General features: G+C 35.9%; 1 protein-coding gene across 4 annotated transcripts in view; it reads left to right on the top strand.

Annotated features, from left to right (window-relative positions):
* Positions 1 to 16654, top strand: part of AKT3 (AKT serine/threonine kinase 3) — a 375054-nt gene that overhangs the window by 286333 nt on the left and 72067 nt on the right. For all 4 annotated transcript variants that reach the window (XM_030935744.1, XM_030935741.1, XM_030935745.1 and 1 more), the window contains one exon: positions 11173 to 11301. In XM_030935744.1, coding sequence (XP_030791604.1) covers positions 11173 to 11301 — 129 coding nt within the window. The remainder of the gene's footprint in view (positions 1 to 11172; positions 11302 to 16654) is intronic.

The following is a 16654-nucleotide window of genomic DNA, read 5'->3' as shown; positions in this document are numbered from 1 at the left end:
ACTTTACAAGTTACATTTAAAACAAGTTTTATTATGTTTACAGAAATGTTTTATGAAGAAACATAGTAAGACTATTGGAAGGAACGTATTCATTTTGATTTTAGCCCTGGCTTTGGGTAGTTTTAAATACCTGAAGCATTTTAACATAATAACCATTTATTAATGTGCCTAGTTTTTTATTTATGAAAGCACTCTGTTTGTTCTGTTGGTAATAGTGTCTTGACTGCTCTGAGTTCCATTATGATGAAACCCTTAGGATAGCTCAGGATTGGCAAACTTTCTGTAAAGGGCAGATAAAATAATTTAGGCTTTGATGTTCATATCATCTCTTTTGCAAACTACTCAACTCCATCAGTGTAGTGTAAAAGCAGCCTCCGATAGTATGTAAATGAATATGTTTGGCTATGTTCCAGTAAACAAAATAGGTGATGGGCTCAGTTTAGTCCACAGGTTGTCATTTGTTGATCCCTGGAGTAACTCATACAAGGTAATAGTAATTCTCATGACAGTGTTATGAATTAGGTTGACTACATTAAAGGAATTTGTGCCATGACACATTTTGAATAAATTCTAGTTGTTACAGTCTTACTTTTGTAAGAAGCAAATCGTATATAAAATTTGACACAGAATTGCCTTATTGATCAAATACTATTTCATGTAACATATTATAATGATTGGTAGAAACAGAAGTTACATGAGGCTTTTATGAAATTGTTTTGTTTGAAATGGGGTATATAGAAGCTATAAGATGTTGTTATAGGAAAAACTGTACTATGTACCTATAAAACATCTAGATCAGAGGTGACCAACTGTCTAAGTGCCAAAACAGGCTACAGATTAATGCAAATTAGTAGTTTGATTGTATTTAGCCTGAATCTTTTTATAACTAGGAATATGGCAGAATTCAGCATTCGTGTTATCTGCATGGCCAGATAATCCTATACTGTCTAAATGTCTTAAATATCGATTTTTCTGAAGGAATTAGTTATGTGGTATGACAAAATATGTGTTAACTTTCCAAATATACTTAGAAGTAGTTAGCTCTGCTCTTCCTCAGTCCACTTCTCGCATTCCCACTACGTGTTTTATGAATCCTATTTGTAGGGGTGAAAAGAGGAAGGATAGAAACAGAGAGGCCTAGATTTAGGGAAATTAGAACAATTTTAAAGTAATAGGTAACATCCAGAAAGCTTAAATTCAAAAGATTGAATTATTAGCTTAAAGACTGCTAAAGAAAAGAACATTCATTTGATTGCAGTATTGATTATGGTCTTGGTTAGTATTTCTTTAATCATTTCTGATCAAATGAATCAACGTATGGGGGGGTGTGTGTGTATGTATTTTTGTTGTTGTTGTTGTTCAGATGGAGTCTTGCTCTGTTACCAGGCTGGAGTGCAGTGGTGCCATCTTGGCTCACTGCAACCTCCAACTCCCTGGTTCTGGCGATTCTCCTGCCTCAGCCTCCTGAGTAGCTGGGATTATAGGCACGTGCCACCATGCCCAGCTAATTTTTGTAATTTTAATAGAGACGGGGTTTCACCAAGTTTGGCTAGTCTTGATCTCCTGACCTCGTGATCCACCCACCTCAACCTTCCAAAATGCTGTGATTAGGCATGAGCCACTGTGCCCAGCCAACATACTGGTATATGGAAGCTCATGAAGTGAGTTCCACTGCCCCATTCTTTCTGATGATGGAATTAGACTAAATTTGTTAAACTGTAATATAAAGTACTTACTTCATATATGAATATCAGTCAATTAGTTACCAAATGCACAATTCACCAACCTTACTTGACAATTAAGTGGTCTCTGCTCCCTGAGTTTATTTCTTAAAAAAAAAAATAGCCTCAACTTAAAGATCTAAGTATATATTTAGCATAGGACAGAAACTGTAAAGGTACACCTAGAAAAATCCATGTAACATAAGAAATAAAACATCCAAAACTTACACAAATGTTATTTGTATCCATAGTAACATGATTATTTATAATACAATGACATATTTTAGGTAAGATCACAGAAATTTCGAGCTGGTCTTTAATTTATAGGTGATGTCCTTCAAACCTAGAGGCCTAGCAAATGACTTACTAAAAGTAATGACCTAAGTTGATAGCAGTAAGAATTTTTGGAACTCATGAATCCTAGCTCCTTATTGAGTGTTCTTGTCACTATATCATTCTGACTTCTAGAGTTGAAATGAAATTATAGTGGGGGGATGCATATGGGGGGTGCATTGGATTCACTTTGGGAATCTTTGTAAGCCTAAACTGCAGATTAAACTGCAGAAGGTAAGAGAATGAGTGTTTCAAATATATTTATACCAGATGTATTAAAGAACATTATCACGAACTGATTTAGGTACTCGCTTTGATCGGTCTCAGATTTGTCTCTGTTCTCATTACTAATAACTTTGACTTTGTTCAAATGCAAATCCAATTGCTATGCCTGCAGTAGCAGCACTTACTTCTCAAGTAGATCCATACCCGTTTGCCACTGTCTCATTCAACATTGGAGACAAAGCCTTCTTTTATGTGCAGGTTCACTTAAGATAATTTTATCAGTTCCTGTTTCCTAATAAATTAGTGTTTATAGCAACAGAAAAATTATTGAAGGCTTCGTTGTACTTTAGAAAGTAAGTTCATTTAATTTGTCAATATACATCATGTAATGAAGATTTATTTTTATTAAGGACCCAAATTCCTTGTGATTACTTAAGGAAAACTGCTGTTGCTTCATGATTGCCTAAAAATTCGAAGAAATCTCTTCAAAGACTTCTTCAGTAGTGCAAATTGTATGTTAAAATCTTCTTTTCATATGTTAAAATCTCTTATTTTACAAATACAACCAATGACCATGGCCATCTAAGCACAGCGTAGGCTGAACAGGGTTATTTGCAAAGGTGAATATAACGATACTGGAATTCATTAAGAATTAATTTCTCGCTAGTTTATGGGAGAAAATAATACATAAGTTGTTGTTATATCCTATTTGTAGAACACCTAATCTTGTTTCCCACCTAATGTGAGAATAGTTAACCGTTTACAGTATTAATATGAGAAAGCACCAAATAAATTTAGATACTTTCTAACACTCAGTAATGGCACGAAGGGGTGACTTCAGGGAGTTTTACCATAGCCCTCCTTGTCCTTGTCAGCTCCTTCGTGTTCACCTCAAATAAATGCAGTTTGGATGGGAAAAGCACGCTTGCTTTGCTTGCTGAGTCTGAAGACACTTTCCCCAGCTCCCACTGCTAACCGGACAGTCACTGGATTCCTCCTATATAGAAATCTTAAGCCACTGCTCTTCATTCCTTCCACTTCTAAAATCAAATTGTACTGGTATTCGACTGTGTTCCTTATTCATAATAAATTTGTAAATAGCCTGGCAACCCATTTGGGGTTGATTTACATGATGAGTCCTTTTCTGGATTAAGAGGTTGAAGTGAAGAAACGTTCCTCTTTCGGAATTGCAGCACACTTTCCTCATTCCATGGTCATTCAGTTTCTGCAGGTCAGCTTGTGACATTTTGGCACTGGATGCCCATAAACTTAAACCTGCAATTTTCAGAGTAGGAATTCCTTACTACCTTCTTGGGCCTGAGTGAGTCTTGGTGCCTAAAACTGAGTTTGATGTATGTGGGCTCAAATGCGGTGTTAAGAGTGAGTGACAGGAATTGTTTATTGCTATTGCTGCAGTAGTCATCAGAGCCCTCAGGAACTGCTATTTTCATTCCTTTGGTTAATCACAATGTCAGTCATTTAATTAAAATGATACCATATGTATGGTGTTTTTAAACTTTGAAATATTTAGTCTGGCCTACATTCAAGCATAGCTTCTCAGATTGGGTGCTACAAACAGGTTACAACCGTGCCTTGGCAGAGAAGCCTCCAGGCCAGTGAGTTCTGGTTTCAAGTATCTTGTCCAGTGAGCCTAGTATGCCCCACCACTTTCAATCTTTATTTTACTGTGAAATGTAAAAGGTGGGGAAGCATTGTATTAAGACAGCTAGGATTTTTAAAGTTTAATTTTATGCTAGCCATCAGCAAGAACAGGAGGAATCATAGTAATTTTTGTTACAATTTTGTGCCCACTGAGCACAGGAAAAAAGGTTTTAAAATCTACCATTTCTTCATATATGCACTGAATCCAGACCTTCTGTCAGATAATGCCTGTCCACTTCGGCTGGACCAAAAATGTTGCCCTTTTTTTTTGGTGGAAATTCTTTTTTTTTTTTTTTTTTTTGAGACGGAGTCTCGCTCTGTCACCCAGGCTGGAGTGCTATGGCCGGATCTCAGCTCACTGCAAGCTCCGCCTCCCGGGTTCACGCCATTCTCCTGTCTCAGCCTCCCGGGTAGCTGGGACTACAGGCGCCGCCACGTCGCCCGGCTAGTTTTTTGTATTTTTTAGTAGTATACTAAAAAATTTTTTTATTGTATTTTTTAGTATTTTTTAGTAAATTTTTTGTATTTTTTAGTATACTTTCACCGTGTTAGCCAGGATGGTCTCGATCTCCTGACCTCGTGATCCGCCCGTCTCGGCCTCCCAAAGTGCTGGGATTACAGGCTTGAGGCCACCGCGCCCGGCCTTTTGGTGGAAATTCTATGAGGAATTTGTCTGTGAGAATTTGAGAAAAAATCAGACAAATTCTATATCTGATTTTTTTTTCTGTCCTCAAAAGCATGAACTTTTAGATAACAACCCTCTGATAGAAATAGTAAGCACTACTTAGATATTTAATACACAATCTTGTTTCTTATGATTTCATATTTGACTTCATAACTACTTTTGTTAGTGGATGCATCCATAAGCATAAGCATGCTGCCCTGCTCTCCATCTTGGAAACTAAGATTGACAGTGAATATCACACAGATGCATGTAAAGTTTTGTAAATGTAGAGTACCTGAGCAGTCAGTGACAATATGCATTCCATATTATGTGGCTAACAAAGGGAAGCAGGAAAGTGATTTAGAAGAGAAGACTAAAGAAAGATCATTTGTAAATATTTTTCTTCCTCCTTTACACAGTAGAAAGATTCCTAAAAATGTATGACTACTGTAAATAATGTAAATACTACTTACATTATGTTAGTGTTAAATGAACCAACACAGTGATTTCCAGGTGTTACTAATATATCTAGGCCATTGATACGCTTTGGAAAGACTTTCTGTGCAGTCTGCAGGTTTACGAATCACCCTGCTAATGGTTCCTGTATTTTACAGAAACTCTGTTAACGCATCCTGAGTAAAATTATCATGTATTGTATAACAGAACTGGACATTTTATTATCTCCTGATTTATCTTTATACAAGATTAGATTTGGGGATATTGTTTTTTAAGCTAATGCGTCTCTATTTCATACTTTTGGTGGACAAGTTTTAGTTACTCATGCTCAGCAAAATGACATTTTAGGTTGGTGAGAGAACACAAAATAATTGATAGAAGAATGTGGACACTACTTCAAAATAACTGAGAAATTATGAGGCTGGGCACAGTAGCTCAAGCTTGTAATCCCAGCACTTTGGGAGGCAGAGTGGGCCGACTGTTTGAACCCAGGAGTTCGGGACCAGCCCGGGCAACGTGGCAAAATACTATCTCTTAGATAAAAGAAGGAAAGAAAGAGAGAGAGAAAGAAAGAAAGAAAAAGAGGGAGCGAGAGAGGGAGGAAGGAAGGAAGGGAGGGAGGGAGGAGGAAGGAAGGAAGGAAGGAAGAAAGGAAGGAAGGAAGGAAACAAAAACTAGTGAGGCATGGTAGTGGTGCACGCCTGTGTACTCAGGAGGCTGAGGCGGGAGGATCAATTGAGCCTGGGAGGTTGAGGCTACAGTGAGCAGTGATTGTGCCACTGCACTCCAGCCTAGGCAACAGAGCGAGACCCTGTCTCAAAAAAAAAAAAAAAGAAAGAAAGAAAGAAAGAAAATTATAAAACTTTTTTTTTTTTTTTTTTTTTGAGAGAAGATTTCACTCTGTCACCCAGGCTGGAGTACAGTGGCACCATCTCTGCATATAGCAACCTCCCCACACACCTGGGGCTCAAGTGACCCTCCCCCTTCAGCCTCCAGAGTAGCTTGGACCACAAGCACATGCCATCACGCACAGTTAATTTTTTCTATTATTGGTAGAGACGGGGTTTCACCATGTTACCCAGGCTGGTCTCGAACTCCTGAGCTCAAGCAATCTGCCTGCCTCAGCCTCCCAAATTGTTGGGATTACAGGCATGAGCCGCTGTGCCCAGCCTGTGTTTTGTTACTTAAATAATTATTGCATATGGATAAGTATTTTTAATGCAGTCATTTGGCCGACAGAAATGTTTTATGAGGTTCCACTCTTGAACTTTGTTCTTTTCTTTAAAATACAGTGTTGTTTAGAAGAGCCATCATCATGACGATTTACAAATAAACCATGTTTTAAGGAAAGATCAGTTCATTTATTCAGTTTTTATAGGATGTTAAATTTGCCTTTAACATCTCATTTAATTTTCAAAACTATCACATTGGATTGTTACTGTTACTTACTTTTGTTTTATAGATGAAATTGAAGCACGTAGAAATTAATAATATACCCACGGTCACACAGTGAATAAGGAATAAAGCTCAAATTTTAATATGAACCCTCTGACTTGAACCCATAGTCTTATCCATTTTCCTCTCTACTGCCTCCCAGACAGTATACTACCGTTCCGCATGGCCATGACCCTTACCGCATCTCTCGCAATCATCCCTTAGGCTTATCTTATTTCTTACTATGTCATTGTAACTTTTTTAAAAGCTATTTTATAAAACAAGTAGGGTAACCAGCCGTCTTGGTTTCTCCAGGACAGTCCCAGTTCTAGCACTTACATGTCCTGCATTCTGAGAAACCCCTCATTTCTGGGCAAACTGGGAGTTGGTCACCCTCAGCCTATTCCTTACCCAAACGCATCTCATTTCATTCTTCATCTCACAACCATGATCTGAGGCTCAGAGATGAGATACGAGGCTACAGAATTAGATGCAAGTCAGAATTTTACACACACATACACACACACAGAGCTTGGTATTAAAAAGCAGTGTTCATACATTTTGGTCTTTCTGTATCCAGCCACTTCAAAAATAACTTTGTCAAAATGTGGAGAAATAGTGCATCCTGTCTGTCATGTTTCCATGAAGACTTTCCCATGCATACAAAGCATGTGAGGAGTATTGGCACATTACACACCAAACTAATGGGAATGGAATGGTGTAGAAAGTACATTCACATTTCATTCAATATTATGTATTATTTGGATTTTTTACAAGAATTGTTAAGGTATTAGTAAAAGAGTATTCACTAAACATCTTCAGCATTTTATGTATTATATTTATGTATTAAGCATATTTTTAAAAATTAATAACAGGGCATATACATTTTTATTCAGTAAAACAACAGAAGCTTTAGTATATACTTAACGTTTCTTAATATGGCGAAGTGGGAGGGAGGAAGAAGAGAGGTTTGAAAGAGGTGGAAAAAAGAGAGAAACCAGAGGCTGAGAAGAGACAGACCAAGGCAGAAAGAGAAAACAGGAGAGATGAAGACTCTTGATGTTTCTGATTGGTTTCGCTATACAAGACTTACTGTCATTTGTGCTAATTGGGCTTCATTTATAGGTTCTGGATGGTAGAGAAATACTAGGAAGATGCAAGATAACTGAGTTTGGACAAAATAAAAAATTTTGATTTGGTTAGGCATGGTAGCTCATGCCTGTAATCCCAGAACTTTGAGAGGCTGAGGTGTGTGGATTACTTGAACCCAGGAGGTCGAGACAAACTTGGGCAGCAAAGTGAGACCTCGTCACTATAAAAAATTAAGAAATTAGCCAGGCATGGTGGCACGTGCCTGTGTTCCCAGCCATTCAGGAGGCTGAGGTGATCGCACCACTGCACTCCAGTTTGGGTGGCAGAGACTCAGTCTCAAAAAAAAATTTTTTATAAATTATTATTATTATACTTTAAGTTATAGGGTACATGTGCATAACGTGTAGGTTTGTTACATATGTATACTTGTGCCATGTTGGTGTGCTGCACCCATCAACTCGTCAGCACCTATCAACTCGTCATTTACATCAGGTATAACTCCCAGTGCAACCCCTCCCCCCTCCCCATAATAGGCCCCAGTGTGTGATGTTCCCCTTCCCGAGTCCAAGTGATCTCATTGTTCAGTTCCCACCTATGAGTGAGAACATGCGGTGTTTGGTTTTCTGATCTTGCGATAGTTTACTGAGAATGATGGTTTCCAGCTGCATCCGTGTCCCTACAAAGGACACGAATTCATCCTTTTTTGTGGCTGCATAGTATTCCATGGTGTATATGTGCCACATTTTCTTAATCCAGTCTGTCATTGATGGACATTTGGGTTGATTCCAAGTCTTTGCTATTGTGAATAGTACCGCATTAAACATACGTGTGCATGTGTCTTCATAGCAGCATGATTTATAATCCTTTGGGTATATACCCAGTGATGGGATGGCTGGGTCATATGGTACTTCTAGTTCTAGATCCTTGAGGAATCACCATACTGTTTTCCATAATGGTTGAACTAGTTTACAATCCCACCAACAGTGTAAAAGTGTTCCTATTTCTCCACATCCTCTCCAGCACCTGTTGTTTCCTGACTTTTTAATGATTGCCATTCTAACTTGTGTGAGATGGTATCTCATTGTGGTTTTGATTTGCATTTCTCTGATGGCTAGTGATGATGAGCATTTTTTCATGTGTCTGTTGGCTGTATGAATGTCTTCTTTTGAGAAATGTCTGTTCATATCCTTTGCCCACTTTTTGATGGGGTTGTTTGTTTTTTTCTTGTAAATTTGATTGAGTTCTTTGTAGGTTCTGGATATTAGCCCTTTGTCAGATGAGTAGATTGCAAAAATTTTCTCCCATTCTGTAGGTTGCCTGTTCACTCTGATGGTAGTTTCTTTTGCTGTGCAGAAGCTCTTCAGTTTAATTAGATCCCATTTATCAATTTTGGCTTTTGTTGCGGTTGCTTTTGGTGTTTAGACATGAAGTCTTTGCCCATGCCTATGTCCTGAATGGTATTACCTAGGTTTTCTTGTAGGGTTTTTATGGTTTTAGGTCTAACATTTACGTCTCTAATCCATCTTGAATTAATTTTCATATAAGGAGTAAGGAAAGGATCCAGTTTCAGCTTTCTACTTATGGCTAGCCAGTTTTCCCAGCACCATTTATTAAATAGGAAATCCCTTCCCCATTTCTTGTTTTTGTCAGGTTTGTCAAAGATCAGATGGCTGTAGATGTGTGATATTATTTCTGAGGGCTCTGTTCTGTTCCATTGTTCTGTATCTCTGTTTTGGTACCAGTACCATGCTGTTTTGGTTACTGTAGCCTTGTAGTATAGTTTGAAGTCAGGTAGCGTGATGCCTCCAGCTTTGTTCTTTTGACTTAGGATTGTCTTGGCAATGCGGGCTCTTTTTTGGTTCCATATGAACTTTAAAGCAGTTTTTTCCAATTCTGTGAAGAAACTCATTGGTAGCTTGACGGGGATGGCATTGAATCTATAAATTACTTTGGGCAGTATGGCCATTTTCACGATATTGATTCTCCTATCCATGAGCATGGTATGTTCTTCCATTTGTTTGTGTCCTCTTTTATTTCACTGAGCAATGGTTTGTAGTTCTCCTTGAAGAGGTCCTTTACATTCCTTGTAAGTTGGATTCCTAGGTATTTTATTCTCTTTGAAGCAATTGTGAATGGAAATTCATTCATGATTTGGCTCTCTATTTGTCTGTTATTGGTGTATAAGAATGCTTGTGATTTTTAAAAAGGTTCAGCAGTATATTTAGGGTTCATTTAGCTTTCTGTAGAAAAAAATTGAAGACAGACTTACCTCTGTGAGATATGCTATACATGAAATGTGTATCAAGCGTTTGGTTTAGTTAGATAGCACATTGAAGTACTATAAAAAAGGACTTTTGTCTATTCTGATCTTTGCTTCAGTGAACACAACTTGCCTAACTGTATTTAGTGTCTGGTTTATAAGACATTTGACAATATGGCAGAGAGTATGATAACATATTTTGTATGACTGGTATCTGTTTATGTTCTTAAGTGGAGATCTGTTTTAAATTCGATATTAACATCAGAGTCCAGGTACATTCTTTCAAATGTCATCACATTAAGGAGTAGAATAAGAATCTATTCCTTAAATGAAAGTTAACTACCATTTATCCTGTTAATACACTTTTCACATTTTATATATTTTTTCTGTATGACAAAAGAAATACCTTTAGGTTGTATCTACATGACTAGGCAAAGTTTTATGGGCCCTGAATACATAAGGCTGTATGATCACAACTCAGAACTCATCTGTATCTTTGTGTGATGATAATCATAATCTTAGGTTCAAATTAGCTCAAGGGGAACTGGCTGATTACATTGTTATTTCTAATTGTGTTGGCTTTGCACAAATTCCTCCTCTCTTACATTTCATAATTTTCCACTTGAGGCACATGATCCTGTTACTTGGTTAAATCTTTAAGATTTTCTTTGATGTTTTGAATTAATGGGTTCAAAGAGAGTCCAACTTTATAACATTTATGCTATATATTTTTATTAACTGTTGAATGTTTGATGTTCTTTTTCTTTTTATGTTTAAAAGGGTTGGTATTTCTTAATTACAAAGAACTGAAAAAGAGGATATCGCCTTACCTTACAAAATAAGATTTAGGTTTGATTTACAAGCATTACCAAAAAACATTTCTGTAAGTGAATATTTTATAATAGCAATAGATTCCCAGGAGAAGTTGTTGAAAACCATCTATAAATATCTAGAAGAGGATGCTCATCTCTTTGGGATTGTTTAGATCACATTTTCTTTTTTTAAAAAAGAGAGGATTGGTGTCTGCTTTGAAAAGTTGACTAGGCTTTAATTTTCAGAACTTACAAAATAATGGCTCTTAAAGCAGTATCACTCATTCCCAATGGTTTAAAAACAGAAAATTTTATCATCCTGAAGTATTTAATAAAAAATGTTTCTTTTTACATGGAAACAACAGGGTTTGTAAGTACTGAAAGTTCTATTAGCTACAACTACTATGTCCTGTTTCCAAAATACCTTACTCAGCATTCAGTAGTTTTTCAAAATGGTATTTTCCTGTTGCTGAAGACTGTAGAACAAATTATATCATTTTTCTTAATACACAGTTGGAGAATCTAATGCTGGATAAAGATGGCCACATAAAAATTACAGATTTTGGACTTTGCAAAGAAGGGATCACAGATGCAGCCACCATGAAGACATTCTGTGGCACTCCAGAATATCTGGCACCAGAGGTAGGCTTCGGTTCCATTAATAGGAAAGTAACATTGACATAATATTTTGCAAAGTAAACCATTTAAGTATTAAAAGTTAACTCTAGTATCTACTACTTTTATCTGTATTTCAACCTGAATCAAAATTTTTTTGCTCTTAATTTGTTATAATGGGATATGGTAGGATCAAGAATATATTGAAATTAAATTTTATAAACTATAAGCACAAAGGTACTAACTAAAGTCGATTAAATCAATTTTTATTTCTTGGCCATATCCATTTTATCTTGGCTATACCCATTTTGATTCATTTATTAAAATAGAACAATTGATTTCAGCAAGAATATTTATATTTTTACAAACCATCTTGGACTTTCCTTAGAAACAACAGTGATTTTTAATTTATAGTATTGTGGGTTTATTTAAAATTATTTTATTGGGAAAATTATTGAAATGACAGAAGCTACATTTTGGAATTTATGTCAAAGGAAACTCCAAACTGGTAACCTCCCTGTGCTAAGGGTTCCACAATAATTTATTAATTTGTTTATTCAACAGATATTTATTGTATATCTGCTGTATATCGGGTACTTTTCTGGATAATGGGGTTACAGGCGCAAGACAGAAAAGGATCCTAGTCTCAGGGAACTTAGCTTTCAGTGGAGGGAGACAATAAAAATAAAAAAAGAAATAACATAATGTCTTAAGTTTCATGAACAAAAAAAAAAGCAAGATTAAATGTAAGGGTGTGGTGTGGCTGTTGTAGACGGTGTTCCAGTTACTAATGCTGTGTAACAAACCACCCTAGTGTTTATCAGTGGAAAACAACCATTTTATATAAAATAACGGATTTTCTGAATCAGGAATGCAGATGGGCACAGCAAGGACAGCTAATTTATGCTCCACTGTGTATGAGGTCTCAGCTTGAAAGACTTTACAGTGAGAGCATGATTCTATGGCTGGAGACTGGAGTCGTCCGGAAGCATCTTCACTCACATGTCTGACAATTCTGCTGGCTGTCCACTGGTAACTTATTTGGGCTGTTGGCAGGAGCATTTATATGTAGCCCTTCTCTCCATGGGTCTGGACTTCCTCATAATGACAATTTCAATGCAGTCAGACTTCTTTGGCTCTGAGCCCTAAAAGCAGATGTCCTAGGAACATGTTAGAAGCTGCATGGTACCTTTGTTTCCACCTAGTAAACCATCAAGACTATTAACTTTTTAAAAGTTTGATTTCATAGATATTTTTATAATTGGAGTACAATTCATATACCATAAAACTTATTCTTTAAAATACACACTTTGGTGATTTTTAGTACATTCACAGAGTTGTAGAACTATCACCACTGTCCACTTCCAGAATATTTTCATCACTCCAGCAAGAAACCCCATACCCGTTAGCTCCTCATTCTTCCTTCCCCCGTAGGCAACCACTGATGTACTTTTTGTCTCTGTAGATTTGCCTGTTGTAGACATTTCATACAAATGGGATCATACAGTATGGAGTCTTCTGTGACTGGCTTCTTTCACTTAGCATAAAATTCAGTGTTCCTCCCTGTTTTAGCATGTTATTGTTATTTCATTCCTTTTTATGGCTGGATAATATTCCATTGTATGGATAAACCACATTTCGTTTGTTTGTTCAGCAGCTGATGTACATTGGGTTGCATCCATTTTTTGACTACTATGAATAATGCTGCTGCTATGAACATTTGTTTATGCATCTCCTTTTATGGCCTATTTTCGGAAGTCACACAACATCATTTCTGTCATACCCTTACTCCCCAAAGCAGTTGTAAGCCTGCACAGGTTTAAGTGGTGGAGACAGAGACCACACCTTTACGTTGCAGAAGAGCATGTGAGATGGGAGATACTGCCGCAGCCATCTTTGGAAAATAACATCTTTCACAGACAGTATGTTCAGGGAAAGTGATGGTTGATGGAAAGAGATGGTACCTATCGCAAAGGTAAAAGAGAAGAGCTTTCCAAAGAGAGCAGCTAGTGCTCCATTTCCCCTCAAACTCCAATACAGTTTTTGTGGCTATAGGCAAATAGGGAGGTATTAATACTTGATGTGTGAACGTAACTATTTAATGAGCGTCTACTATGTGCCACATGCTGTGTAAGTGCATTACATCTATTATTTCTTTTAACATTTGGAATAATCTTTGATGATAGGTAGCAAATACAATTTTTTTAAAGGTGAGGGAATATGAGATCAGAATGTTTAAATATTATCTGTACACAACCGGGAAGTGGTGAAAGCATAATGAAGATTCTAATTAGTTTGTCTGACTATAAAGCCCACTTTTACTTTTTAAACTACATATGTCCTGGCCTCAAAAAATCCTAATTTGAAGACCACTTACAAATATAAATAATCATAATTTTTAAATGAATACTTTGTAAATGCCCAACAGGAAAATGTAATAAAAAGAAATTAGGAAGTAAAATCCCCAATGATGTTCGCATTCCTTATACATATAGTAACTCATGCTAGTCTATTATTCTAATAGTTCTTTTCAACTCGGGATTACATTTACATTTCAACAATGTTAAATTATTGTCAATAAGTGCTACTATTTAAAATACAATAAATTTCCTACTATATTCTTGCCAAAAATACAATTTTCTCTCTTTAAAAATCTGTAGTTTAGAATTCTCTATTTCTGTGGTTGAATTAGGTAAAACTGTAGTAACACTGTTTCTTGTTTATTCAAATAAAATATTTTCTAGAATAGAATTGTTTTTATAAATGTCACAAAAAATTATTTGTTTCTCTGGAGTTCAGTTACCCCTGCTATAAATTTGCTATGGAAAAAAATATGCCATATTTAGAATAACAAAATTAGTTAGGTCACAATTAGGGTAAATTATTTCTGAAGAAGATGAATACATCTCAAGAAGCAGATGATCTGAGAAACAAAGATGTTATTTCCTACACAATGTCATCAGCTGAAGAACAAATTAAGAATTTAATGCAAGAAGAGTACACTTGTTTCTGAATGGAAAATTTATAGTTCCCACAAAATTATGAGTTTCTCTTTAAAGACAAGAAAACATTTCTGTATACCTTTTTTAATACTTCAAAAGTCTGATCTTTAAAAACAGTTTATATACCCATCCATGGTTGATACACAGTGATTCATAATTAAAATCTTGACACCATGTTTTTATAGGGAAGAATGATTATTATTGTTATTATTTGAGTATGAGAAATCTTGAAACAACTTATGAAATTGTAGCTTTTATATTTTAAATGTCGTGTCACGTCTTGCGTTTTTAAACTCTTGACTGTGTTTACCCTTAAAAAATAAGAATTAATTCCTTTATTCTGGTCTTCATTGGTACCATTTTTACTGAAGAACACTCACTCATTCATCAAATAATTATTTATTGAATATTTTTAAAGTATCAGGCATTACCTTAGGTACTGGGAATACAATGATGGTAGAAAATGTCTTTTGCCCTCAAGTGGCTTGCTGTTTACTAAGGTGATAAGTTATGGAAAACAGTTATTACTGTGCAAGAAAATAACTGCTTTACTAGTTTCGTACAGTGGAGTGGAAGGAAGAGGAAACGTGCTTAAGCCTGCAGGGAGGGTCTGGTAGCGGAAAAGGGGAAGCAGGAGGAGAGGAGGCTGGACACATAGATAGGGATTGAAATGTAACAGAGTTTTAGATTTGATCCTGTGGGCTAGGAAAAATCACTTGTGAATTGAGAGCAAGGCGATACTGTGATCAGATTTACATGGTCAGTGTTAGGGAGGGATTGGCAGCAGCTGAAGCCAGCCTCTTCCTTTTACCTCAGATGGTGTCTCTCACTTTTTTTGGACCTTGAAATTTCTAGTACATTACCATTAGTAATGCTGGGCTTTTTGTGACAGTACTAGAAGTAGTAGTTGTGTATCAAATCTGTAATACATTCTTGACTACTGCTTCTCTTGTGAATGACTCACTGTCAACATCTTCCCTTCTGTCTTTACAGAAGATTTGTTTACACATTATGTAGGAATCTTGCTGCAACCTATACTTCACCTAGCAATAGTGTTCCTTCACCTTTTATGTTGTTTTAATCTGGTATAAAGACGGGTGAAGGGTATTTTGAACATACTTCACAAAGACTGTTAAAAATCAGTTTAAAGCCAGTTTATTAAATGTTCAATGTCAGATACATGGCAGGTTTTAAAATAAACTTAGGTTTTAAGTGAACTTAATTTGTTTCTTGTGGCAAATGAGGAAAACGTAAAACTTACAGTATAAATGTGCCATTTGTTGAAAAAAATATTTTTAAGGTATTGTTCTTTTGAAGAAGGATGCAGCTTACAATGCAGTTTTCCAACTTGGGAAGCATTTAACAATACTGTTGATGTAGAAAAGGCTAGTTTTTGTTTTGTTTTGTGTTTTTAACAGGTTACAGAGGTTCAGTTCTAGCTGGCATATGCACTATGCATTTAGTGTGCTACGTCCTGAAAACTACATTTGCATGTGTAGCTTTAAATGAATGTACCTTTGCTCTTTTGTACATTAGAAGGAAATAAACTTATAGTAAATTATGGATCATATGATATCTTGAGGGGATTTTGTTTTTATAATCTGTGCTGTATTTTCACACCTAGAAATTATAAAAGAAATTAGAAATCACATATAAACTCTTACTGTTAAATTTTATTATTTGATTTGGCTCCTATTGAATCCAAACCATTTTATGCAGTGCTAATTATTTAGAGTCTCAGCTTTGCTCTTGAGTTAGCAGTACCTGATCAACTTTCCAACTGTAAAACAGTTTGAAAATCAAATGTAGCTTACATGCAAGACCCAACAAAATTAAAAGTGTTAAGTGCGTTTTGGCAGTTCACTTTTATTATGCCCAGTCCTCAAATGTACCAGCAGATAATCATCTGAATGTTAGTTATTTTTCACATGCTTATGTGATCACACAAAAAGTACATGCTAAAAAGAAGCAGATGGTGACAGATGGGGAAGGTTGAATAAGGTGGTTTTGGAAACCTAGAGAAATGCACTTCTGTAATAGTGTAAAAATAAAAATTATTTGATAGTCGAGTTAGAACTAACAAAGATTGCAAAAAATGACTTGATTGTTGGGAAATATATAATATCTAGCTGTGGTTGCTATTGAGAAAAAAATGTATATAATTTTATTTCATCTAAATGTAAAATGATTTGTTTTTCCAGTTACTGAAGCAGTATTTGATGCATTCTTTTTAGTTTTTTAGAGTCCCATTCTTAGAAAACATTTCACTTGCTCTAATTTTCCTGATTTTTTTCTTTGAAACCTACCGTCTTTAATATCTTACATATAATGTAACATAATGTAACATTTTTAAAATAGCTGAAATAGATGAGAATATT

The sequence above is a fragment of the Rhinopithecus roxellana genome, chromosome 8 (genome assembly GCF_007565055.1).
Source record: "Rhinopithecus roxellana isolate Shanxi Qingling chromosome 8, ASM756505v1, whole genome shotgun sequence".
NCBI classification, from domain to species: Eukaryota; Metazoa; Chordata; class Mammalia; order Primates; family Cercopithecidae; genus Rhinopithecus; species Rhinopithecus roxellana.
The sequence above is the reverse complement of the archived record's forward strand: the minus strand, read 5'-3'. Positions and strand labels throughout refer to the sequence as shown.